General features: G+C 46.4%; 4 protein-coding genes across 6 annotated transcripts in view; 1 reads left to right on the top strand and 3 right to left on the bottom strand.

Moving 5' to 3' along the window:
- ubac2 (UBA domain containing 2) overlaps positions 1-16,406 on the bottom strand; it is a 63,472-nt gene extending 47,066 nt beyond the window's left edge. The window contains exon 1 of the mRNA XM_052079782.1: positions 16,396-16,406. The gene's annotated coding sequence lies outside the window, so the exon portion shown is untranslated. The remainder of the gene's footprint in view (positions 1-16,395) is intronic.
- On the bottom strand, positions 5,358-8,145 carry mzt1 (mitotic spindle organizing protein 1). 2 transcript variants are annotated; one of them, XR_007964726.1, is made up of 4 exons: positions 7,863-8,145; positions 7,630-7,775; positions 7,298-7,499; positions 5,358-6,447 (listed from the first exon to the last, which is right to left on the bottom strand). XR_007964726.1 is itself a non-coding variant. In XM_052079801.1 (3 exons), exons 1-3 carry the CDS (start codon positions 7,912-7,914, stop codon positions 7,476-7,478), a joined length of 222 nt encoding a protein of 73 aa, XP_051935761.1. In that variant the 5' UTR covers positions 7,915-8,145; the 3' UTR covers positions 7,145-7,475. The 2 variants fall into 2 exon arrangements, 1 of the variants encoding a protein (XP_051935761.1); XM_052079801.1 differs by lacking the exon at positions 5,358-6,447 and having other exon boundaries at positions 7,145-7,499.
- Positions 8,162-14,023, top strand: bora (bora aurora kinase A activator). 2 transcript variants are annotated; one of them, XM_052079755.1, is made up of 12 exons: positions 8,162-8,310; positions 8,741-8,884; positions 8,969-9,075; positions 9,175-9,220; positions 9,312-9,390; positions 9,478-9,519; positions 9,603-9,659; positions 9,732-9,985; positions 10,067-10,220; positions 11,145-11,674; positions 12,455-12,595; positions 13,779-14,023. In XM_052079755.1, the coding sequence occupies exons 2-12, from the start codon at positions 8,741-8,743 to the stop codon at positions 13,797-13,799; spliced, it is 1,575 nt and encodes a 524-aa protein (XP_051935715.1). In that variant the 5' UTR covers positions 8,162-8,310; the 3' UTR covers positions 13,800-14,023. The 2 variants fall into 2 exon arrangements, with proteins under 2 accessions (XP_051935715.1, XP_051935716.1); XM_052079756.1 differs by lacking the exon at positions 8,741-8,884 and having other exon boundaries at positions 8,238-8,310.
- dis3 (DIS3 exosome endoribonuclease and 3'-5' exoribonuclease) lies at positions 15,076-23,761 on the bottom strand. The gene is made up of 21 exons (XM_052079712.1): positions 23,233-23,761; positions 22,625-22,782; positions 22,363-22,547; positions 22,207-22,280; positions 21,813-21,980; positions 21,559-21,729; positions 21,370-21,483; positions 20,139-20,276; positions 19,913-20,059; positions 19,265-19,381; positions 19,080-19,181; positions 18,909-18,973; positions 18,736-18,820; positions 17,839-17,966; positions 17,672-17,758; positions 17,341-17,497; positions 16,195-16,409; positions 15,853-16,021; positions 15,556-15,714; positions 15,367-15,489; positions 15,076-15,306 (listed from the first exon to the last, which is right to left on the bottom strand). Exons 1-21 carry the CDS (start codon positions 23,449-23,451, stop codon positions 15,238-15,240), a joined length of 2,850 nt encoding a protein of 949 aa, XP_051935672.1. The 5' UTR covers positions 23,452-23,761; the 3' UTR covers positions 15,076-15,237.
- Positions 23,762-23,821: the final 60 nt, after the last annotated feature.

Here is a 23,821-nt window from a genome sequence, read left to right as displayed (position 1 = left end):
AATAAATGGTGATGTGTCCATTCACAGTATGCACAGAACTGCTATCTGTCTGTCAGTTTATCTATCTATCTAGCGAGCAAGCTATCGAATCTCTATCTCTCGATCTATCAGCTAGCTATCAAATCTGTCAGTTTATCTATCTATCTATCTATCTATCTATCTATCTATCTATCTATCTATCTATCTATCTATCTATCTATCTATCTATCTATCTATCTATCTATCTATCTATCTATCTATCTATCTATCTATCTATCTATCTATCTATCTATCTATCTACCAGCTAGCTATCGAATCCATCCATCTATCTATCTATCAGCTAACTTGCTAGCTAGCTAGCTATCAAATCTATCTATCAGCTAGCTTGCTATCAAATCTATCTATCTATCTATCTATCTATCTATCTATCTATCTATCTATCTATCTATCTATCTATCTATCTATCTATCTATCTATCTATCTATCTATCTATCTATCTATCTATCTATCTATCTATCTATCTATCTATCTATCTATCTATCTATCTATCTATCTATCTATCTATCTACCAGCTAGCTAGCTATCGAATCCATCTATCTATCTATCAGCTAACTTGCTAGCTAGCTATCAAATCTATCTATCTATCTATCTATCTATCTATCTATCTATCTATCTATCTATCTATCTATCTATCTATCTATCTATCTATCTATCTATCTATCTATCTATCTATCTATCTATCTATCTATCTATCTATCTATCTATCTATCTATCTATCTATCTATCTATCTACCAGCTAGCTAGCTATCGAATCTATCTATCTATCTATCAGCTAACTTGCTAGCTAGCTATCAAATCTATCTATCTATCTATCTATCTATCTATCTATCTATCTATCTATCTATCTATCTATCTATCTATCTATCTATCTATCTATCTATCTATCTATCTATCTATCTATCTATCTATCTATCTATCTATCTATCTATCTATCTATCTATCTATCAGCTAGCTAGCTATCGAATCCATCTATCTATCTATCTATCTATCAGCTAGCTAGCTATCGAATCCATCTATCTATCTATCTATCAGCTAACTTGCTAGCTAGCTATCAAATCTATCTATCAGCTAGCTTGCTAGCTAGCTGTCAAATCTATCTATCAGCTAGCTAGCTATCTCCTCCCACCATCCAACCATTTATTTAGTCTCCTCACTCTGGTCTCCAGCAAAAGCCAGCCGCAGCGCACACTCACGGGTGACAGTGCCAGAGCCCACCCGTTAAAAGATGAGCGATCAACATTTGCCGGCAAACTTCAGACAATCGAGCCTCGAGGAAGAGGCGAAGCCCAAGCGATGATTTTGCTCGTTTAAATATGAAATGACATCTTTTTGTCCGGCATCTTAAGTTAAAATGCAACATTTTAGCGCAACTTCTGAAGTCGAAGCCTCCCGTCTCCCTCGATTGCCACATTGATTGTTTTATTCCAAGTCCATCGCAATGACGGCCAAATCGTAAAAACTTTGTCATTGTCCACTAACTGCACGCGTTTGCGAGAATGTTCAACAATCCAACCAACCCGAGCAGCTGTTCACTTTGAGCCTAAACCGAAATTGAATTAGGCCGTGTTGTTTTACTAGCCGCTTTTATTAGAAGACAATTTTACAACCAAATGTGATTCCGGCTGCTGATTACGGCGGCATATGGCGCCTACCTGTTAAACACAAAGCGCTCAATGCCATCTCAACGCCTCAGTGAGCCCCCCTCGAATAAACTAACAAGCCCAATATCATACTCGTCATTGTGTAGTCCAACACTCCAAATTGCAATCAGATAAGAAAGCCGCTTTCATTATCATTGCGGGAGGGAAACACGAGAGGGGGGAGGTAGGTGCAGCCAAGGTTGCTAATTGTTATTCAATTAAGCGATTGTGTTAATGAAACCAATTAATAGTTTAAAACAAGCAGGCAAATATATGATTACTATGCGTCTGAGCAGAAGACGGCTAATTACAACTGTAAATCAATCAATCTGACATTAATCGGCTTGGAAAAGATCCAAAAACAACAAAGTCACCAAAAGACTTTGGAAGTTGTTCTATTTTTTATTTTTTTTTTGTCCAACAGATTTTGATTGCCACGCCATTATCCCGTCTAATGGCTGCTAACGATCCCTAAAAGAGTTTATGATCCAATTTCCTCACCGTGAATTTAATTGGGAGCTAAATAGTTTAATATTAAACGTTTAGAAGTGTGTCCCGTATTTAATCAAGGGTGGTATATCGGCGCGCGCTGGTAACAAGGTCACACAACTCCTCAGAGGGCAAAAAAACGAGGCGCTCAGATTAAGCAATAAGGTTTTACAGAAATGTGAATAAATCAATTATTGAAGTGCCCTCACAGTCAGGCGTACGTTTCCCATCTTTGCTTCTTGTTCGTGCAGTCTTTCAGTCTCACGCGTGCAGTGGCATTTAGAGGTGGCTGTGAACAAAAGTCTCTTTCCAATTAAATATTACAAAAGCAACTGACGAGAAAGGTCAACCAGATTTGTTCCGCCTACTTAGGTTTTTTTTTTTTTTTAATTACATCACATTGGTGTATTTCAGGTACGCTGTTCATCAAACAGGCGGAAGGTCTCAAGTTCTAACCCTCAAATTTCAAGCAAATCTTTGTTACCGAGGAGAATAAAACTGGTAAGTCAAAGTGTCAAGTCCCGATGTACTTTGACTTGTCTTCTCAAATAAACGCAAAAGCGACATGAAGCTTAAAGTACGAGCAGGTCTCGGTGAGCTGGATTGCGGAGTCGACGTCCTCGTGACGGATTAAATTAGATGTCGCAGTTGTGGTGTCTCTTAGCCTTGCATTATGTCATTTTGCTTTGCTAATATATCCTAAAAAGGAAAAAAAAATCATTGAAACCAGCTGCGCATGACAAATCCAGAGTACTGTGTGTTCTCCTTACGAATAAAATATTAACAGTGGAACATCAAAGGTTCAAAGGTCAAACTAAATTCATTCTGGGACATTCTGAGTTTTCTGATAGTAATACAAGAGTACATATCATTCATTCATTCATCTTCCTAACCGCTTGATCCTCACTAGGGTCGCGGGGGGTGCTGGAGCCTATCTTCTCCGGGCAGTAGGCGGGGGACACCCTGAATCGGTTGCCAGCCAATCGCAGGGCACACAGAGACGAACAACCATTCGCACTCACACCTAGGGACAATTTTTAGAGTGTTCAATCAGCCTGCCACGCATGTTTTTGGAATGTGGGAGGAAACCGGAGCACCCGGAGAAAACCCACGCAGGCCCGGGGAGAACATGCAAACTCCACACAGGGAGGCCGGAGCTGGAATCGAACCCGGTACCTCTGCACTGTGAAGCCGACGTGCTAACCACTGGACTACCGGGCCGCCAGAGTACATATCAAACAGATCAATTACATTTTGGAGTTTAAGCACATTTCTCACTCAAAAGTTCGAAAAATGATCACGTATGGATGGCTAACAAGCTAGCATAGCTTTAGCAATGCTCATTCTCAAACTTTCAGATCAGGCTAAAATAAAATGTCCTCTGGTCCATTTTTTTCAAGCGTGTATTTTTGATAAGGGGCCAAAACTTGAACTGTGAAAAATCTGCCAATTTTTGTTGTTGTGGTTGTTACATTTAAAACCAAACAACAAACTAACGCCTCACTTTTTCAGTTTCTTGAATGCAAGTTGAAAACCGAAGTTAAAATTGGGATGCTTTTTTTGTGTGTGTTGGATTATAAAAAAGATGAATTAGTTACTCGTGGAGGGGGGGGGGGGTGGGGGGGGGGGTTATTGATTGATCCATGGGTAACACCGAACTCTCACATTCACAACACCGCGAGAGCCATTTAACAAGACATAACAAGCTTAACTTAACTTAACTTAACAAGCATACGAATGCTCATGCGAAAAGGAAAAGGAAGTCTTCCTCTTTAATTGATCATCTAATGAGCACCAAAAACTGGACTTCCATCTCATCAAAACATTGTACAAAGGCTACGTTATTATTGTTCATATGCTATTCGAAATTGGTCAGCCCACCGCTTTCTTCTTTATTTCTCACTCAGAAGTTGAGCATAAACAGCAGTTGTTTTCCCACCTCGGCGCACTGTCCGTAATTTGGCTTTTCGCATACAAGGAGCCACTAATCAGTCTAATTATTTCTTGTACCTTCCATTTCCCGCACCAGGACCATTACGGCACCACGAGGGTCCTGCGCTTTTATATTTGAATGCCCTCGTTTATTCAGAAAAAAAAAATAATAATAATAACAGACGGGCCATGGGTAATTATCAGACATACAAACATAAACACCTTTAGAAGTTTTGGTTGCCAGCACCCGCTTGAAGTTGGTGCAGTCATGTGACCTGACCACTGCCCTAGTTGAGCATCCCCCCCCCCCACCCTTTAGATGTTTATGCATATATGGCCGCTAATCTACCCAGTCAGGACTGTGGGATTTGGGAATATTTTTGTTTTACGCCAGATCAAAGTGTCTGGCGGGGATCAGGAGGAACACATCAAACACGGAAGACTCCCACGCCCACACTCGCCAATCAAGCAACTGTTTTGCTTTGCGGAAAGAAAAAGAAAAGGATTCACACTGTGGGGCCTTTCTCCATCTGTACTCCGCCCCACTACCCCCACCCACCCTGCGTGGAGGTCGAGCCGTGTTACGAACTTTGGATGATCGCATCTTCATGTCTCACTCAAACTCTGTGGTGGGAAGAAACTATGTACAAAGTGTTGGACGTAAGTAGATTTTGCAGGTCCGGTGGAACCTTGATTGACGTGTCGCGACTTTTCAGTTTTCAAGTGATGTGCTCCTCACTTTGTTTTTTTTTTTTGCTTCATGCTTTGACTCAATAATGGAGCACAAGCAGGCAAACACACAAATACAAAATGAGAGCTGTCACAATAAGACAAACTCCAAGTCTAAGCGAACATATTCCTGAAGTCACTCATGAGGCCACGCCCCTCGCAAGCACATTTGCATATAACTCGGTTTGTCGAGTGATACGGTAATTACTTTTTTTGTTGTTTTTCCTTGCTTGTCCTCCTCGAGCTCCATCCTCATCGTCCTTCTGCCGATAGGTTCACTTTCTGTCTAGCCTCACGGCATATTGTGGGGGGGGGGGGGGGGGGAGAAGTAAATAAAGGTTAAAGAGGTAAAGTCATCGGCGATTGAGATTTTGATCACTTGAGTGATACCTTGGGCAGCCGTGACGTGGAGTAACCAGTGAACCAGGCCACGTGAACAAACATGACGGGACAGATTTGGAGGAGTGACATATTCCCCCTGCACGGCTTGATTTTAAAAGAATTCTTTGGTGCAGTCGTCTCCAAGAATGATCTGAAGCGAAGCCGTTTTGTGCCCCTGGCAGGACACAAAACGCCAGTTTCTGGCAATCCAAAACTCTCTCTAATCTGAAAAACGCATGTGGCAGATTTTTTTTAGCAAGGTTTTTTTTTCCTCAAAAGGAGTATTGTAAATAATTGACTCATTTAATATACTTTAGTACATTTCAGATTGTACTTTATTTGAATTTAAAGAACCGAAGCAGTACTTTTAAGTATCGATACTTCAACTTGAGTGTGAAGACTTCAACCCCCTGCACTTCATACGAGTCCGACATGATTCTTCTTGATGTGGAACACGGAGAAAAGTGTGTTAGCAGATTTAAAAAAAAAGGAGCACGAGGGTTTGAACTGCCGGCCTGTCAGTCAAAGCCGAAAATGCTTACGCCGACACCCATGCGCTCACACGCTGACTTCCTCTGAGGGCTGTTATTGTCAGAAGGCTTAAGGGTGGGAAGAGTAGGGGGGATTTGGGGGACGGGGGAGGGGGGGGGGACCCCCTTATTTGTAGACATCTTAAAGCAGCAGTAGCGAATAAAGTTGCCCGCATAGAAGTGGACCCCCACCTACACAATGAGGCCCTAATACAAGCCCTCGAAGATGAGAGCTTTGCTTCAAGCCTGCACGTTGGCCTGTGGAGGAAAGTTGTGTGCTTTCAGCATTTTTTTTTTTCCTCCTGGAAGATGAAGAGAGCCGTTTTGCAGACAGTGGAGAAAAGAAAACAATGCACGGTGCGCTTGCATACAAGTTGTAATGTTGATCCCATTCAACATACATCTGGATAATCGGTTTCTGGTATGTACAATATGGATGGTATTTCAAATAGGACATGCAACATGGCCATAAAAAAAAATACATACATTTTATGTGAAAGGTTTTTTTTTTCTTTTCCACTTGTAGATCAGTGGCGTTTGTATGGGGAATGTGCAGCCCTGGAAGACATGCAGAACGTGAACATGAACATCGAAGGGGGGGAAATGATCAAATTCAGCCAGATGGGCAGTATGTGTAACTGATACTTTACGGTACAGCTCTTGTATTGATTCTCCCCGGCGTGCACCAGTGGGGAGGCTGCATCAGCCTCAGAGAGAGAGAGAGAGAGAGAGAGAGAGAGAGAGAGAGACAGAGAGAGACGAACTGTCATAAAAATTCATTAAAATGCTCATAATACGTATAAAGATGCTACTTTTTCATACGGTTTAGTATGTCCCCTCTGAGTACCTCATAAAAGTTTAAATGGCCCCTCTGAGGTTAAATGGGGTTTACTGTACACAATGAAGTAACCCTTAAGTGAGAATATTTTCTGCTGTGTTTTGAAATTCCCTGTTGGATGACCACTCCACATTTCTGAAAAGTTTTGTGACAAAAACAAAGCCCAATCCATGTTAGGCTGAGTTTTCTGAGGGGCGGTGCACTGAAAACAGACGCTTATCAAATTGTCATTTTGTTGTCCAAATTGTTAGTTGCTAGAATAACATTATCACAACAGGAGCTGTAATCAAGTCGCGAATGGGATAGAGAGCTCGTTCCACTGTAGTCTATTTTTTTTTTTTTTTACTCAAGACTTTCCATTTTACCCGGGTTTGTTTTCTAACAAAAAAAGGCATCTAGCTAATGATGTTGCGGCATGGAAACAAAAACTCTTCAGTTTTCATCTTGCGTGATACAGAAAATATGACTCGTAAATAGACATTTATATCACTCTTTCCGTACAGTCCTTGTACTTTTTGAAAGCTAAAGTCAATAAATAGGAATAAGGGTGTCACGGCACCACCTAGTGGCCTTTAACTGTATTGTTTTGATTTCGACATTCATACACAATATGGATATTTACAAATATATAAACTTTTTAAATGACACTTGGAGAACTTTGGAAATTAAACACCAGAAATAAAAAATAGATTTATTATAGATGACAAGTGTTCACTTACAATTCATAACTAGCTGATGCTGAGTGCTATTTTTTTCGGGATTTAAATTGACCGTCATCTGCACCCAAGGGCAGGACACGAGGGACGACAGTGAGGCCATAATGGCTGGAGCTTTCATGGTGCAGGGACAAGAGACGGCTGCAGTCCCATTTAGGACCCCAAAGGGAACGTTTCATCTTTAGTTCGTGCAGTTTTCGGGAGCCTGTAACACAAAATAAAGACAATGTCGGTTCACCACAGTGAGACTTTTTTTTCAGTTCCCATTCAATCACACATAATTTAAGTAAATGTGAAGATATTGCCAGAACAGTGCTCGACTCAAGCCCGTGTACCTTGAGGGTCTCGGAGGCTTTCCTCAGCTCCTTGATAACCGAAGACAGAGCTTCTGGGTTGATGCCCTGCTCGCACAATCTCACACAGATCGACAGAGACTCCATGTCAAGGCCTGTATTGAGCAGCCTTGAGATCTCCAGTAACACTGGTGGAAAGATACACGAAAAACAGGCGTTATAACCCAGGCAAAAGCAAGCGACTGGACAACGTGTTAGTGAAATGCCTCTATTACCGTCCATAGTCTCTCGGACTGCGTTTAGATTAGCAGTGGATGCACTTGCCATGGTCCTGAATGGACAGCTAGCCAACTTGCTAGCTGGAAGCTATCGAAGCGCTATAAGGACCCCCCGGGGGGATATAAATAAATTAACCAAGCGAATATAAATGATTTGAATATTTTATGATCATTTTATGATGGATACAAGCAAACGTGTATCTTGAAAATTAGATCACCAAGCAATAAACTCGCAACAGATATTGAGCCTGATGGAATAAACGTTGAGAAGCCGGAAGCGGATGTGACGCGAATAGTCCTGATTGGTTGTTACGGATTTCCTAGAACATTTCTATTGGCTGCCGGGTTGCGAGGACGAAATTGAAATAGCGTCCAAAAAACGCTTAAAGACACTTCCTCCAGTCAGTAGTGGTTGCGGTATTAAAGTGTTTGATTCTTCGATGATGTGAGTATCACAAAATATGTACATATCTAATCTACCATTTGGTTTTATCTCAAAAGAACATCGCGTTAAACCAAACGTAACTTTCGAACGAAATAAGGAAACCAAGGTACGGTCGAAAAAGATGTCTTCTAGCAAATTTCCCTCAAACATTTATTGATCCAAGTCTGATATTTGACCTGATGAAAATATCACGGCACACTACCATACAAAAATGTCATTTGAAAAAAAAAATGTAAAATTGACATAATGCCCGAGTTGTGTGCTTGTGGAAGGACATTTCGTTGTCCAACCTTTTACTTACTTTACCGGCTTCGATAGATGAGAAAAGATACATTATTTGTCATGGATTAATATTGGTTCGGTCCATCAAAGTGAGATGACAGAATTAACCTCGGGAAACAATTTGTTTTGGTTATCTTTATTATCAAAGATGGGGGACGACCCGGAGCCACATGTCACTCCAGACACACCAGGGAGAACCTCAATAAGGAATCCATTTGAAAGTCCCAATGACTACCGCCACCTCCGCGAGCCCCTGGTTCCCAGTCCGTCTGTTTTCAAGTTATCCCAAGCTGTGAGTCGCGTCTATTCATCCTGTCCGCATTTCATGTTCTGTCTTGTTGTCTACGCCGTGTCTGAAATGGTCACTTTTGCACAGGCTCCCTCCGGGTTCAATTGGTCAATCGAGGATATGGCCAGTCTGCTTCCAGTGCACATCGATCCAGAGGAGATTCAGCGACAGTCATTTTACCTCAGCCAAACGAGGTACTTTATTGAAGTGCTGCAATCCAAGTGCATGAAATGCCTTCGGGAAGGGGTAGCAAGTTGGCTTAAAAGTATCTTTTTTTTTTTTGGAATTTGAAGGATGGACTCGGACATTGAAGAAAAACGTCAGAATGCTATCGAGCAGGTATGTTACAATGCAAGACTAGACAATTGAGACATTTTACCATCACTGTTGTCATACCACATATCAATTTCTTGTCTGTATACCGATCCAGTTTTTTACCAAAGGACCAATTGTGCCTTCTCCATGGTCTACGTCAGACCCCCGTAGAATACCTCACGCATCTAAGACCTGTATGCTTCCTCTCCCAATATCTTTCTTGACATTATCTGCATTCAAAAATTTAGTTTTCTTCATATCATATTGTTGTGCATCCTCAGGGTCTCTGTCTCCGATGCTGGAGGAGTCAGAAAAAAAATCAGGTCAGTATTTTTTCATGAAGGTCGGAGCTTGGAGCTTGTCTTTTCCCCTCGCCGTTAATTAACTTTTAAGTTTGCGTTTGCAGTTGCCTCTCAGACGATTCTCTCGTTACCGGTGGCCTTTGATTTGGAGAGACTTCTCGGTAAGCCGATAATAGCTCAAGTCCGGGGGCGACGGGCGATTTTGCCGTGATGTCACGGTGTTCATCTCCTAGGGGAATATTACCGCACCGAGGAAGCGGCGAGCGATGGCGCTCACGAGAGCCTGAGCCAGTCCTCCTTGAGGCGTAAACTTTTCCTGGATGGCCACAGCAGCTGCAGCGGCTCCGACAGCTCCGGTCCACCGAGCCCAGACCGAGGGCATTCTCGGGAAGTGAGGCCGTTGACCCAGGGAGAAGATTTTGTGGGTCAAGCTGCCATGTTTTCATCCCCTGTATCCTGCGGTGTGTCTGCTTCAACGCCCTCTACGGTGAGTAGGGGGGTGTGGGGGGGCACATATAAAAATGGTACCTCGAGTTACAAGCCCGCACTTGGTCCATTTGCTTGACAGAGTCAGTTCTCATCCAGTCCCATCCAGACCGGCTGCTTCCGGGACTGCAGCAGCGCCAGCCCGCTCTTCCCTGATAAGTCATCCCCTGCGGACGCGGCCTCGCCCATCGTTTCACCCATCGTCGCACATACCCAGCGCACACCCACAGGCCCAGGTACGAGAGTGGATTTTATCCAAGAACTGTCCCTCCATTTTCTGTTTTCTTTTGGGAGAGGAGACTAAAGCGACACGACGGCTTATAGTGAATGGAAATATTTTACAAGGCGGCCCGGTAGTCCTGTGGTTAGCACGTGGGCTTCACAGTGCAGAGGTACCGGGTTCGATTCCAGCTCCGGCCTCCCTGTGTGGAGTTTGCATGTTCTCCCCGGGCCTGCGTGGGTTTTCTCCGGGTGCTCCGGTTTCCTCCCATGTTCCAAAAATGGAAATATTTTACAAGGCGGCCCGGTAGCACAGTGGTTAGCACGTCGGCTTCACAGTGCAGAGGAACCGGGTTCGATTCCAGCTCCGGCCTCCCTGTGTGGATTTTGCATGTTCTCCCCGGGCCTGCGTGGGTTTTCTCCGGGTGCTCCGGTTTCCTCCCACATTCCAAAAACATCATGGCAGGCTGATTGAACACTCTAAATTGTCCCTAGGCGTGAGTGCGAATGGTTGTTCGTTTCTGTGTGCCCCGCGATTGGCTGGCAACCGATTCAGGGTGTCCCCGGGCCTGCGTGGGTTTTCTCCGGGTGCTCCGGTTTCCTCCCATGTTCCAAAAACATGCGTGGCAGGCTGATTGGACGCTCTAAATTGTCCCGAGGTGTGAGTGGGTGTGCGAATGGTTGTTCGTTTCTGTGTGCCCTGCAATTGGCTGGCAACCGATTCAGGGTGTCCCCCCGCCTACTGCCCGAAGACGGCTGGGATGGGCTCCAGCACCCCCCGCGACCCTATTGAGGATCAAGCGGTACGGAAGATGAATGAATGAATGAATATAAAGAGAATCAAATTTGGCCCTGAAGCACAAAAGCTTTCCCAGCCTGCTCTAAAACTCATGTGTGTTTTTTTTTTGGGGGGGGGGTCTTCTTTTTGTGACCCTCTTCAGCCGAGTGGAAGCGACCTTGCAGTTTGACTCCCCACAGCATCCCCCTGGACGTGAACGTCGCCTCCTTTGCCATGAGTCCGGACGTGGAGGGCTGCTCTCCCATCCGGAGCTGTTCTCCACACCAGCGCCACCCCCGAGCGAATCCCAGGCCTCGATTCCGTTGCTGCACCACCCCGCCCCGAATTGCCCCCGTCCTCAATCCCAAACTACCAGACGCCCAGGAGGCCGAGGACCCACCACCGGCCGGACTCTCGATGGATTGTGATCTATCCTCCCCTCTGGCTCGGGGCAATAGTGCTCCCGGTGTGGAGAACTTGGGATTCGGTGACACTGTGAAGATGGAGAACGAGCAGGAGTTCAGGATGGAGGAGAAACTGGAAGAAGAGGATGAGGAGGGGGCCAACGGGGGTCTCTCCGGACGGCTGACCAGCTCTCGGATGGGCAACGTGTCGTCGGCCACGGAAAACTCCCAAATGTGTCTCTCTCTTTTGACGGAGCGCAGCAGTATACGCTATGATTCCAGTATGCAGGTTTGTCTTTTTTTTTTTCCATTTACTCAACTACAGTTTTGTTGTCGAAATTCAATTTCACATTTTTTTTTTGCTTCAAATAAATATTCCTAAAACCTGACATTTGAACGGGGGCGTGAAGACTTTTTACAACATACAGGGCCTTTGGCTATTTAAAAAAAAAATGAAGGAAATGAGGCGGCCCGGTAGTCCAGTGGTTAGCACGTCGGCTTCACAGTGCAGAGGTACCGGGTTCGATTCCAGCTCCGGCCTCCCTGTGTGGAGTTTGCATGTTCTCCCCGGGCCTGCGTGGGTTTTCTCCGGGTGCTCCGGTTTCCTCCCACATTCCAAAAACATGCGTGGCAGGCTGATTGAACACTCCAAATTGTCCCCAAGTGTGAGTGTGAGTGCGAATGGTTGTTCGTTTCTGTGTGCCCTGCGATTGGCTGGCAACCGATTCAGGTTCTCCCCGGGCCTGTGTGGGTTTTCTCCGGGTGCTCCGGTTTCCTCCCACATTCCAAAAACATGCATGGCAGGCTGATTGGACGCTCTAAATTGTCCCTAGGTGTGAATGTGAGCGTGGATGGTTGTTCGTCTCTGTGTGCCCTGCTATTGGCTGGCAACCGATTCAGGGTGTCCCCCGCCTATACTGCCCGGAGACAGCTGGGATAGGCTCCAGCACCCCCCGCGACCCTAGTGAGGATCAAGCGGCTCGGAAGATGAATGAATGAATGAATGAAGGAAATGAAAATGTTCTGTCAGCATAACACCCGGACATCTGCCCCGCTTGGCCTCGTGTAGGTGGACAGCGGCTACCAAACGACCTCGACGACGGCCGGCAGTCTGATCGACGGCCTCGCCTCCGACTATCACGGCAAAGAGTCCTTCAGCGCCAATCTCGCCGACGAGACCTCCCACCTCACCAAAACCTCGAAAGTCAAGGTACCGGTATCACCAGAACTGCTCTGACACACTCTACTGAACGTACTCTGCATGCTACATGAATACACTCGCTAAAATCGTTTGGCCAAATCTTTTTTTGTGGATTTTTATATTTTTTGCTACACCTGCAAGTTGGAATTTTGAGTTGAGCACTTTGGGTGTCGTGTCTCGTTGCGGCGTGATGTGCCAGCCCTCATTGAGGTTTTCTGGATGAGATGCAGCATAATTAGAACAAGAGGCAGAGAAGGTCCTCAAAAGGCGCCTGGGAGTATTTTCATATACCGTGTGTTTAAAGCAGCAATTGTTTGAAGGTTCATAATTACCGTAACATTGACAAAAAAATTTTCATTACCGTGTCGGTAGCGTTTCACATGAAGTTGCGTCAACGTTTTGGTGTGTAAATGTTCAAAGTTGGGCGGCCCGGTAGTCCAGTGGTTAGCACGTCGGCTTCACAGTGCAGAGGTGCCGGGTTCGATTCCAGCTCCGGCCTCCCTGTGTGGAGTTTGCATGTTCTCCCTGGGCCTGCGTGGGTTTTCTCCGGGTGCTCCGGTTTCCTCCCACATTCCAAAAACATGCGTGGCAGGCTGATTGAACACTCTAAATTGTCCCTAGGTGTGAGTGTGAGCGCGGATGGTTGTTCGTTTCTGTGTGCCCTGCGTTTGGCTGGCAACCGGGCCTGCGTGGGTTTTCTCCGGGTGCTCCGGTTTCCTCCCACATTCCAAAAACATGCGTGGCGGGCTGATTGAACACTCTAAATTGTCCCTAGGTGTGAGTGTGAGTGCGAATGGTTGTTCGTTTCTGTGTGCCCTGCGATTGGCTGGCAACCGATTCAGGGTGTCCCCCGCCTACTGCCCGGAGACAGCTGGGATGGGCTCCAGCACCCCCCGCGACCCTAGTGAGGATCAAGCGGGTAGTAAGATGAATGAATGAATGAATGTTCAAAGTGTCCGTTTTTTTTTTTTGGTAAACTTTACCCGGGAGTGACATAAGTTGAAGCAGTCAGGCTTTGCCACTTACTTGGAGAACAAAGTCTTTTAATAGATTGGAATGTGTTTAAAGCCTGCGGGTTGGGTTGGAGAAAAAAAAAAACATTCTTATATATGCTCTGACGTATCGTATCATTCCCTGCAATCAACTGTCATTGTAGGAAATTACAATTCGTAACTTTTTTGTCCTTTTCCAGGTGTGGTATCCTCATCACTGAACTGTTTCATGCACGCATCAAGAGGGAAACCCACTTCTTACAGTTTTTTTCTTTTTAAAACAGTTCTTTAGTTCTCCACAAATGTTACGGGAGGCATTAAATCAGGTTGTGCAGCGAGTTATCACACGGCATTGCCGGCAAATCTGTGGAAAAGTAGCTGGCCGCGGTTTTATGAGGTGCTGCCGTAATCATGCAGGCGATATCAAAAATGTGCTGTATTTTTTTTTTAAGGAAACCCATTACCGTGACTTTTACATCCATTTTTTTTTTAAATCATCAGGTGGCATGCATGAATACTGAACTAAACAGAATGACTGACGTGTTTACGCTTCAATGTGTTATTTCTGATGTGTTTTCATGATTTAAGTCACAAGAATCAAGGCTGAGTAGTACTTGTCACTTTAACGAATGTCAACATGACAATCTTATGTTGTATGTATGTCGGTGGTGGTTCACACCGCTTTCTGCGACGCGGTGTGAGCAACGGACTGAAAATGGACATCCATTCCATGATGCAAATTTTTCTGGATATTTTCTGGTCCCTTCTGAGTTATTCAGCGTCCCCGTGTCACTTGAAAAGCGCTGCATACGGTTCTGCTCTATCGAATGGTATTTACAGTACCGGTTGGTGGGTGTGTTAAAATGACTTACAATAGTGGCACAGGACGTATTCGTAATTCATAATTTTCACTCTAAAAACTAAATAAAAATATGAAGCTCCTTCATTCATTCATTCATTCATCTTCCCAACCGCTTGATCCTCACTAGGGTCGCGGGGGGTGCTGGAGCCTATCCCAGCTGTCTCCGGGCAGTAGGCGGGGGACACCCTGAATCGGTCGCCAGCCAATCGCAGGGCACACAGAGACGAACAACCATTCGCACTCACACTCACACCTAGGGACAATTTAGAGTGTTCAATCAGCCTGCTACACATGTTTTTTGGAATGTGGGAGGAAACCGGAGCACCCGGAGAAAACCCACGCAGACCCGGGGAGAACATGAATCGGTTGCCAGCCAATCACAGGGCACACAGAGACGAACAACCACCCGCGCTCACACTCACACCTAGGGACAATTTAGAGTGTTCAATCAGCCTGCCACGCATGTTTTTGGAATGTGGGAGGAAACCGGAGCACCCGGAGAAAACCCACGCAGACCCGGGGAGAACATGAATCGGTTGCCAGCCAATCACAGGGCACACAGAGACGAACAACCATTCGCGCTCACACTCACACCTGGGGACAATTTAGAGTGTTCAATCCGCCTACCACGCATGTTTTTGGAATGTGGGATGAAACCGGAGCACCCGGAGAAAACCCACGCAGGCCCCTTTGAAATGTAAAAAAAAAATTATTTTATTTTTTTTTATGTTTGCATGGCAGTTTTATTACATCGTCCAAAGAATGTCGAGTCCGGTTCTTGATGCGACGTGGCCGGCTTAACTATCCAGCCTGGGCTTCTTGTTTTGCGTTTCACCGTCCGTGGCCGAAACGCTTACACCCGGGATCTGAAAGGGAGGAGGGTGTCACTTGCGGAAAGATGGCGTCTGTATTTGCGCAACTCTTACCACAGGCTCGATCAAGGCCATGCGTATCTTCTGGTGCTGAATGTTGGAGTCGTCCAGGCTGACGGTGACCTTCACCCGGTCGAATATCCGGAAGGTGTGGCGCTCCACGGTCAGAGACGGATACTGAACACGGAGCGGCGGCGGCGGTTAAACGGCAGACACTCGTAACACGCGTTGCGCCTTTATTACCTCCTCATCAAATACGAGGTTCGGGCCGCTCTTGTCCTTGCCGTCGAAGAAGACCGCCCCCTCCAGGCCGAACTTGGGGATGAGGACGATGATGGCGTTCTTCCTTACGAACAGGATGAATCCTTCCTCGCTCAGGACGCCTCGGCTCTTAAAGTACAACTAGCAAGGGAACAAAGCAGGCTGCTATAAGTACTACGCAGGACATGACATATTTTAATGTACTTGGATTTAAACGTGCACGACTTTTGGGGGATTTTTTTTTTAACCCGAACCGGACGCATCTCCATCGATGCTTACCTGTGTATGGAAGGCCACAGATGCCCTCTGAGCGTACTGGGACATTTTGTGTCTGTAGTTGAGGTTGTTGCACAGCGCCGATTGTTTGTGTTTGTCCGTCAATTCCGGGTAGGTGCTGTCCGCTCCAATGGCCACGGCCAGAAGGCGGTGCACGATGATGTCGGCGTACCTGCGCGACCGACATTTAGTCGGGAAGAGGTTGGAATACAGAACTTGTTTTTTTTTGGTTGACAGCCAGGTGGCAAAATTGTTGTTTTTTGAGCAGGGTGGGGGGCGGCTTTTTGGCATTGGCTGCAGTCAATCACAACTATCAACTTTGCAGTTTCCAGTGCGTCGTTCTACCTTCGAATGGGCGACGTGAAGTGCGTGTAAATGGGCGAGGCGAGACCGTAGTGGTGGAAGTCGCTGTCCATGCCCGAGCAGAAATAGACGGCCTGCATCATGCAGCGAGTGGCCAGGATGCGCAGCAACGTGTTGAAGTTGGCAAAGCCGTCCACGTTGGCCGCTTCCAGCGAGTCGGCCAGCGCCTTGGCCGAATCCGTACGGAGCAGGACATCCTAAAATCGCCAAAAAAAATAAAAGTCGACCCTCCAAATTGAACACCATCTGTTCGATCGATTTCTTTTCAGTTTTTGCCATCATTATACTTAATTATATAATTATAATTATTTTAATTAATTTAATAATATAATATGGCGGCCCGGTAGTCCAGTGGTTAGCACGTGGGCTTCACAGTGCAGAGGTACCGGGTTCGATTCCAGCTCCGGCCTCCCTGTGTGGAGTTTGCATGTTCTCCCCGGGCCTGCGTGGGTTTTCTCCGGGTGCTCCGGTTTCCTCCCACATTCCGAAAACATGCAAACTTGCAACAATGAGGCACTCTAAAGCAGCCACCCCTACCTAAAGCCCCTGTACCGGGTTCAATTCCAGCTGCGGCCTCCCTGTGTGGAGTTTGCATGTTCTCCCCGGGCGAGCGTGGGTTTTCTCCGGGTGCTCTGGTTTCCTCCCACATTCCAAAAACATGCGTGGCAGGCTGATTGGGCGCTCTAAATTGTCCCTCTGTGTGAGTGTGGGTGTGGATGGTTGTTCGTCTCTGTGTGCCCTGCGATTGGCTGGCAACCGATTCAGGGTGTCCCCCGCCTACTGCCTGGAGACAGCTGGGATAGGCTCCAGCACCCCCCTGCGACCCTAGTGAGGATCAAACGGCTCGGAAGATGAATATTTTAATTAATTTAATAATATAATATAATTATATATAATTTTTAATAGAAATAAAGTGCAACTGATTTAAAACCAAATAAAGTTCAGCTGTTCTATGACGCTTTTTTTCTGACGTGTGTGGTCAAAAACATTCCCGGGGTAAAAAAAAAACAATATTTTTTGTGCATTTACATTTTCGCAACCAATGATGAGACACCCCCCTGTCGTTATCCGTGTCTTCATTTTATCGGTTGTTAATGTGCGCAGCCCACGAACAAGTTCTCGACCCACCTTGGACTTTGCTGCCTTCAGGAGAATGTCGTAGTTGGAAGGCGGCGGTGCCGGATGTTTCCTCAACAGGGCGCACTCGGCAAACTCGTCGTAGATCTTCTGGGCCACTGAGATGTTAGCCAGCAACATGAACTCCTCCACCATGGAGTTGGTCTCCCTGATGTGACGAAGAAATTCCAGTTCGGTGAGTTATGACAATTCCATCGACTTGCTTTTCCAATCCTCTTCCTTGCGAGTGTATTCATTTTGCATTTGTGGCTGACTAACCCGCTTCGGTGAAGGGGCAGAAAGCCACCATGGCTCCCCCTAGCGGTTTTTGGGAAGTACTTACATGAGCTCTTTGGTCTGGAGCTCAATGGGGTCGTGGGTTTCGCTGTCCATGTGGAAGCGGACCTCCAGGGAGGACAACGTCAGCGCCCTGATGGTAGATGACGAATGACATTTTTTTGTCATTAACCGAGTACAAATCTTTTTTCCGGCTCTTTCGGCGGACCTCACCCTTTCTCAATCCTGCGCTTCTTCAGGATCTTGGCGAGCTTGTTGAGGCCGCGCAGGCTTTTAGTGATGTCGTCATTCTTGCCCGTGTCGTCGATCCTCATCTGGGCCTCGGCGTACGTCAGAGACGCCTGAATTGAATCGGGAGGCGGAGTTACGATCAAGGACCGTAGAATTCGGACAAGACGGGATTTTTTTTTTTTTAAACCCCAAGTGGAGGCTTATTTATGGATATTCCTGATCGCACGAGTGTCAGGTTGTCATCGAGTCTTCGTTTCGATTTAGCTAGCCAAAATCACGCCGACTGTTCATGACGATTTTGATGAGCCGTTTTGATTTTCTCTCAGTTGTCTGACAGTGCGAAAAAGTTCAGATTTTTCTATTTAGTCGGTCGGGGGTTGGCTTCCAGACCACTACGCTCAATGGACCATTCCATCCATTTTCATTCATTCATTCATTCATCTTCCGAGCCGCTTGATCCTCACTAGGGTCGCGGGGGGTGCTGGAGCCTATCCCAGCTGTCTCCAGGCAGTAGGCGGGGGACACCCTGAATCGGTTGCCAGCCAATCGCAGGGCACACAGAAACGAACAACCATTCGCACTCACACTCACACTTGGGGACAATTTAGAGTGTTCAATCAGCCTGCCACGCATGTTTTTGGAATGTGGGAGGAAACCGGAGCACCCGGAGAAAACCCACGCAGGCCCGGGGAGAACATGCAAACTCCACACAGGGAGGCCGCAGCTGGAATCGAACCCGGTACCTCTGCACTGTGAAGCCGACGTGCTAACCACTGGACTACCGGGCCGCCTTATTCCATCCATTTGCACCAGAAAAAAAAAAATCAAAAGAGGTCAGTACGACGGCGCGCTCATTTGCATGTTGACTTCATGCCATACCTTGGAGTTGATGACACTTTTCGTGAAGCGCGTTTTCACAACTTCAGCCTTTTGATTCATCTCCCAGATGGACGAGAAAGACAGCCTTGGGGGGAAAATTTTTTTTAAAAATCATACACAGGTCAGTCGGTCGGATATAATTGGAGAGACGACGGCGGCGTGGAAAGCCAAACCTGTCCACGTTGGAGCGGAGCGAACACAGATTGGAGCTGAGCAGCTCGGGAACCATGTCGATCCTCTGTGGGACGCAACACACGCGTGTAAAATTGCTCCGCTGAGGCATGACGACTGACGGAATTTGTGCACGCGTGCTTTGGTCAGTCATGCACTTGGATTGTCCTCACTTTGCCGCAGAGGTAAACCGTCGTGCCTCGGCTGGCGGCCTCTTTGTCCAGAGCGTTCCCGGGTCTGATGAAGTGAGTGACGTCGGCGATGTGGACTCCCACCTAGAACAAAAACACACACCTGAGATCGCAGATGGGGCCGCGTGACAAATACGGGGAGAGCGTGCGTTACGAGACCTCTTTACCTCAAAGTTGCCGTTGGCCAGCTCTCGACAGTGGAGCGCGTCGTCGATGTCCGTGCATCCGGGAGGATCCACGCTGCACACTGTCAGATGCCTCAGGTCCTCCCTGCCCGCGAGGTCCTGCAGGCACACGTAAGCAAAAGGATTGAGACACAACATATATTGTCATTTATTTACAGCAGGGGTGTCCAAACTTTTTGCCAAGGGGGCCAGATTTTATGAGGTAAAATGTCGGGGGGGCCGACCTTGGCTGACATTCTTTACATTGAACAACAATATTGTTCGACAAATTTTAGTAAGCCAGTCTGTTTCACATTTCCATTTTTATTTTAATTTCAAAAATCATATGACATCAGTCAATATAAACACGGAGTGATGTCTTGTTAACTCGTGAGTGATGCCCTCTAGTGTCTAAATGCTATTACTCATTTAGTGAATGCTATTACTCATTTAGCCACTAGAGGGAAGCAGTACTCTATGAAACATCACTCACCAGTCTACGAGACCTCAGTCAATGCAACACGTGTTCCATTGCGCCCAACCTGCGGGCCAGACGGCACTGATTTTATGACGGGGGCCGAGGGCCTGATGAAATTCGACCGCGGGCCGGATTTGATTTACAGGAACAAAAATTGGAAAGATGTCATTTACCTCTGGTTTGATGCTCCAGGGCGTTTTGGGAAGAAAACTAAGCACGGCCTGGGAGAAGGCCTGATGGGGAATGTCGTGCTCCAGCAGCAGGACTTCTTCTTCCGTCTCCTTTTCCCCCGCCGCGCCCAAAGTACGGACAAAGTGACCCTAATGAAAAGGAAACGTCACTTGTAAGTGACCGTCCGGATCACATCCGGGACTTAAATAAGGTCCAACGGCGACGCACATTTGGATATCTGGAGTCTTTGGGCCAGCCGTCGATGGCCACCATGATCCTCTGGCCTGCTAATGTGGACGCTTGGCGGGTTTCGATGCGGATGCGTGGAATGCAGCGGTCGGCTGGCGTGAAAAGGTGGCGCGTCGACTAAAGGAAAGGGAAAAAGAAGAACGCACTTCGTATGGTCTCTCTCTATCGGAGATTTTCACAGAATCCGCTGTCATACACATGGTGGCCAAAGGAGTTAGCTTTGAAGCTATTTTGACAGAGCACTACCGATCTATTAGACATGGCTAATAGAAGCTCCTCCCCCTTACTTCGACATATTTCCTTAGCGACAAGAAACCATTCTCCCGTTTACTTTTGGTGTAATTCCACAGTCTGTTACTAGATGGCAGCACAACGGGCTTGAATGAAGAACAAAAAACAGTTTTGGCTGAAGATGACTGAATGTCAACTCCTCTTCAGTCCTGCATAAACCAATCTATTAGACATGGCTAATAGAAGCTCCTCCCCCTTACTTTTCGACATATTTCCTTAGAGACAAGAAACCACTATCCCGTTTACTTTTTGGTGTAATTCCACTGTCTGTTACTAGATGGCAGCACAACGGGCTTGAATGAAGAACCAAAAACAGTTTTTGCTGAAGATGACTGAATGTCAACTCCTCTTCAGTCCTGCATAAACCGATCTATTAGATATGGCTAATAGAAGCTCCTCCCCCTTACTTTGACATATTTCCTTAGAGACAAGAAACCACTATCCTGTTTACTTTTTGGTGTAATTCCACTGTCTGTTACTAGATGGCAGCACAACGGGCTTGAATGAAGAACAAAAAAACAGGACATATTTCAAGACCAGCCCAGTTTTTGCTGAAGGTGACTGAATGTCAACTCCTCTTCAGTCCTGCATAAACCGATCTATTAGACATGGCTAATAGAAGCTCCTCCCCCTTACTTCGACATATTTCCTTAGAGACAGGAAACCACTATCCTGTTTACTTTTTGGTGTAATTCCACTGTCTGTTACTAGATGGCAGCAGAACGGGCTTGAATGAAGAACAAAAAACAGTTTTTGCTGAAGATGACTGAATGTCAACTCCTCTTCAGTCCTGCTTTTTATGCCTACAGAAGGCAAAAGCTGTTGGGTCCATTTCATAATTGTTGGATAGCTGCTTTTTGCGAGAAGAAAAAAAATATATATTTTAAGGCGATATTGCCCCGCCGTCGTCTGACATTACCTCTTTGATTTGAGAGATATTGAGCATGCCACAGAAGGGCCTCCAGTTCCTCTTGATGATCCCGACTATCTTGCCTGTCGGCTTCCTGTCGACATCCCCTGCGCAACTTCTCAGCTGCTCACGAACAGAGAGGGCGTCATCAAGCAGAGAAGTAGACTCATTACCGGACTCCGCCCAGCAGCAACTTACAGCATCCTCCTCCTGCTCCTCTTCTTCGGTAGCGGTGTCGTCTTTGGCCGAGCCCACGTCCTGCAGCATGACGGAAGACGGTGCCACCCATTGACTGCGCGGCAACAACTGCACGGCGACCACATCTTGGTGCACGGCTCTGTTGAGGTGCTGAAGGCCCTGGATCAGAACCTGGAGAGTTGTGAAAAAGTGAGCGGAACACAGAAATAGGCAACATGTCGCTATGGATATGTCAAAGCGCTTGGGCGACATACCTCTGTGCCGTCTTCCTCGTCTTTTTGAATAAAAACTTTGGCCTCCAGATAGTTGTCCCTGCTGGCCTTGAAGGTCCCCTGGAGGAAGGAGCCGCTTTTGATGCCCGCCTGGATCCTGGACAGCGGGAGATGCTCAGGAAATAACACCCGACTGCTGGCGATGTCGTTCTGAGGGCGGGAAGGAGGCCATTTGCAATGTGGCAATTGGCACGATTCAAGCTGTTTGAATTCATTCCTATGAATTATGCGCGACTCTGCAATTTTAATCATTCACTGCTTTCTGAGTTTGGCCATGTAACGTTCGCAAGAATGCCGCTAACATCTGTTGTGATTTTAGGCTGCAACAACCACCACGAAAACTCCTGAGAAATCCATGAGGAACTCATTTGCTTACCTTGTCATCATTTGACAAGGCGAGGCGATCCACGAGCTCGGGATTTGCGATCAGGCCCTTCACGTACTCCTCGACTGGCGTGGGAACAAAGGACGCATTGGTATGCGATTATCACCGCAATCTGGCAATTTAAAAAAGTTTGACGAAAAAGCTTACATTTGTACACCAACAGACCGCTCTCTTGTGCCTTCTGCTTATTAGCGACATCATTCGTTAGGAGCACCAGCTTGGGGTCATCGGGCTTTGCCAGGTGCTCGCTATACCACTTGGCCGCCACACGGATAGCTCGGTCATTCCGGTCATTGGCGCTCTCCCCCGGTTCGCGTTCGATGAATGTCTCACTGTAGGAATAAAAGGAAACTAATAATCCAATCCGAAGGAGAAGCCAAAAGAGAGATGCGGTGATGCACTTTGCTACCTGTGGTGCTCGTTGGTAAATGTGTAGAAGTGTCTTTCCTCCTCATGGATGAGATCCTTGAGACGTTTGTAGACCGGCGCGCTGCGGTGGCGTACTTCCTGCAGAACGGTCTGGAGGATCACCACGTTGCAAATCACAGGGTCCTCCAAAACATCGATCTGTGGGATACCAAAATAATGTGCGGTTGTTGGAAAATTCATTATGAGCGTAATGTCTGTGCTAATTTCTGTTAGCCTGTCTACGGAGTTTGGCATTGCGAGATAGCATTGAACAAGTAGACTTCTGTGAGACGAAATAATACGGTTTAAAGTACATTTGCATTGCAGTTTTTAGAAGTTTCTTTGTAACTATTAAGAGAAATTCATATTCAGTGGACTCTACTTTTCTTAGTGTTTTGTTAGGTGGAAGCCCACTTGGTGAAATAAAGTTCAAGAAGACATACACTTGGCAATTCAGGTTTAACTACAAATTTGACTTAATTTTCCAGCATCACAGAAGCAGAGCGAAACAATGGTAATGCTTACAAATTCTGCCTTGTTTGGTTTGCAAGCTCGATTGACAGCCTGATACAACACCAGAATGTTTTGCTGTCTTTGCCGCTCTCTTACCTGATGCAACACCACATTGGTGTCGGGGACGAGGTAATGCGAAAACGAGCACAAGTTGCTCTCGATGCATGCTTCTCTCTGCAGCACAGTGGACTCCTGGCGGCACTGGTCGCACGCCTCGCTTCCGCACCAAATGTCGTCTCGCAGATAATGCTCGCGCACTATTTTCATCACCCGGCCGCCCCGAGTCTTCTTAACGAAGGTTTTAGATTTCAACATGATGACGATGTGGGTATTTAAAAAGAGTAAAACTTAAGCGTTTTCGGCTATCATTTGATTCAAAGTAAAAACTGAACGTCCCATGTGAGGAGGATGCGTTTCGCCGTTCTGTGGGCCGACTAAAACAAACCACAGGTCTTGACAAGAAGCGTTCTTTACACACGTAAGGAACGGTATTCACGTTGACTTTGTTCTGTTTAATGACGTTCGCGTATAAACTGTAACATATGAGTTGAATTTAGTATGCATAACAAACAAACATATTACTGGTTGGATGAGAACAAAGTACTAAGGAGATAGTTTTGGTCGGCCATCTCAAGAAAGCCGACGAAGCGCAAACACGGCTCGTAGCAGGTAGTATCGAATCACA

The sequence above is a fragment of the Hippocampus zosterae genome, chromosome 11, assembly GCF_025434085.1.
Source record: "Hippocampus zosterae strain Florida chromosome 11, ASM2543408v3, whole genome shotgun sequence".
Classification (NCBI taxonomy): domain Eukaryota; kingdom Metazoa; phylum Chordata; class Actinopteri; order Syngnathiformes; family Syngnathidae; genus Hippocampus; species Hippocampus zosterae.
The sequence above is the reverse complement of the archived record's forward strand: the minus strand, read 5'-3'. Positions and strand labels throughout refer to the sequence as shown.

Excerpts from the sequence above, each read along its gene's own strand:
- dis3 (XM_052079712.1), bottom strand. The coding sequence starts at position 23,451 with ATGTTGAAATCTAAAACCTTCGTTAAGAAGACTCGGGGCGGCCGGGTG. Across the intron at positions 22,548-22,624 it reads TTTACCAACGAGCACCACAG|TGAGACATTCATCGAACGCG; the intron begins GTAGCAAAGTGC and ends TTATTCCTACAG. Across the intron at positions 21,730-21,812 it reads ACGAGGAAGACGGCACAGAG|GTTCTGATCCAGGGCCTTCA; the intron begins GTATGTCGCCCA and ends ACAACTCTCCAG.
- mzt1 (XM_052079801.1), bottom strand. The coding sequence starts at position 7,914 with ATGGCAAGTGCATCCACTGCTAATCTAAACGCAGTCCGAGAGACTATG. Across the intron at positions 7,776-7,862 it reads AGTCCGAGAGACTATGGACG|TGTTACTGGAGATCTCAAGG; the intron begins GTAATAGAGGCA and ends TCTTTCCACCAG. Across the intron at positions 7,500-7,629 it reads AAGCCTCCGAGACCCTCAAG|GCTCCCGAAAACTGCACGAA; the intron begins GTACACGGGCTT and ends TTTGTGTTACAG.
- bora (XM_052079755.1), top strand. The coding sequence starts at position 8,741 with ATGGGGGACGACCCGGAGCCACATGTCACTCCAGACACACCAGGGAGA. Across the intron at positions 9,076-9,174 it reads TTTTACCTCAGCCAAACGAG|GATGGACTCGGACATTGAAG; the intron begins GTACTTTATTGA and ends TGGAATTTGAAG. Across the intron at positions 9,660-9,731 it reads TGATTTGGAGAGACTTCTCG|GGGAATATTACCGCACCGAG; the intron begins GTAAGCCGATAA and ends TTCATCTCCTAG.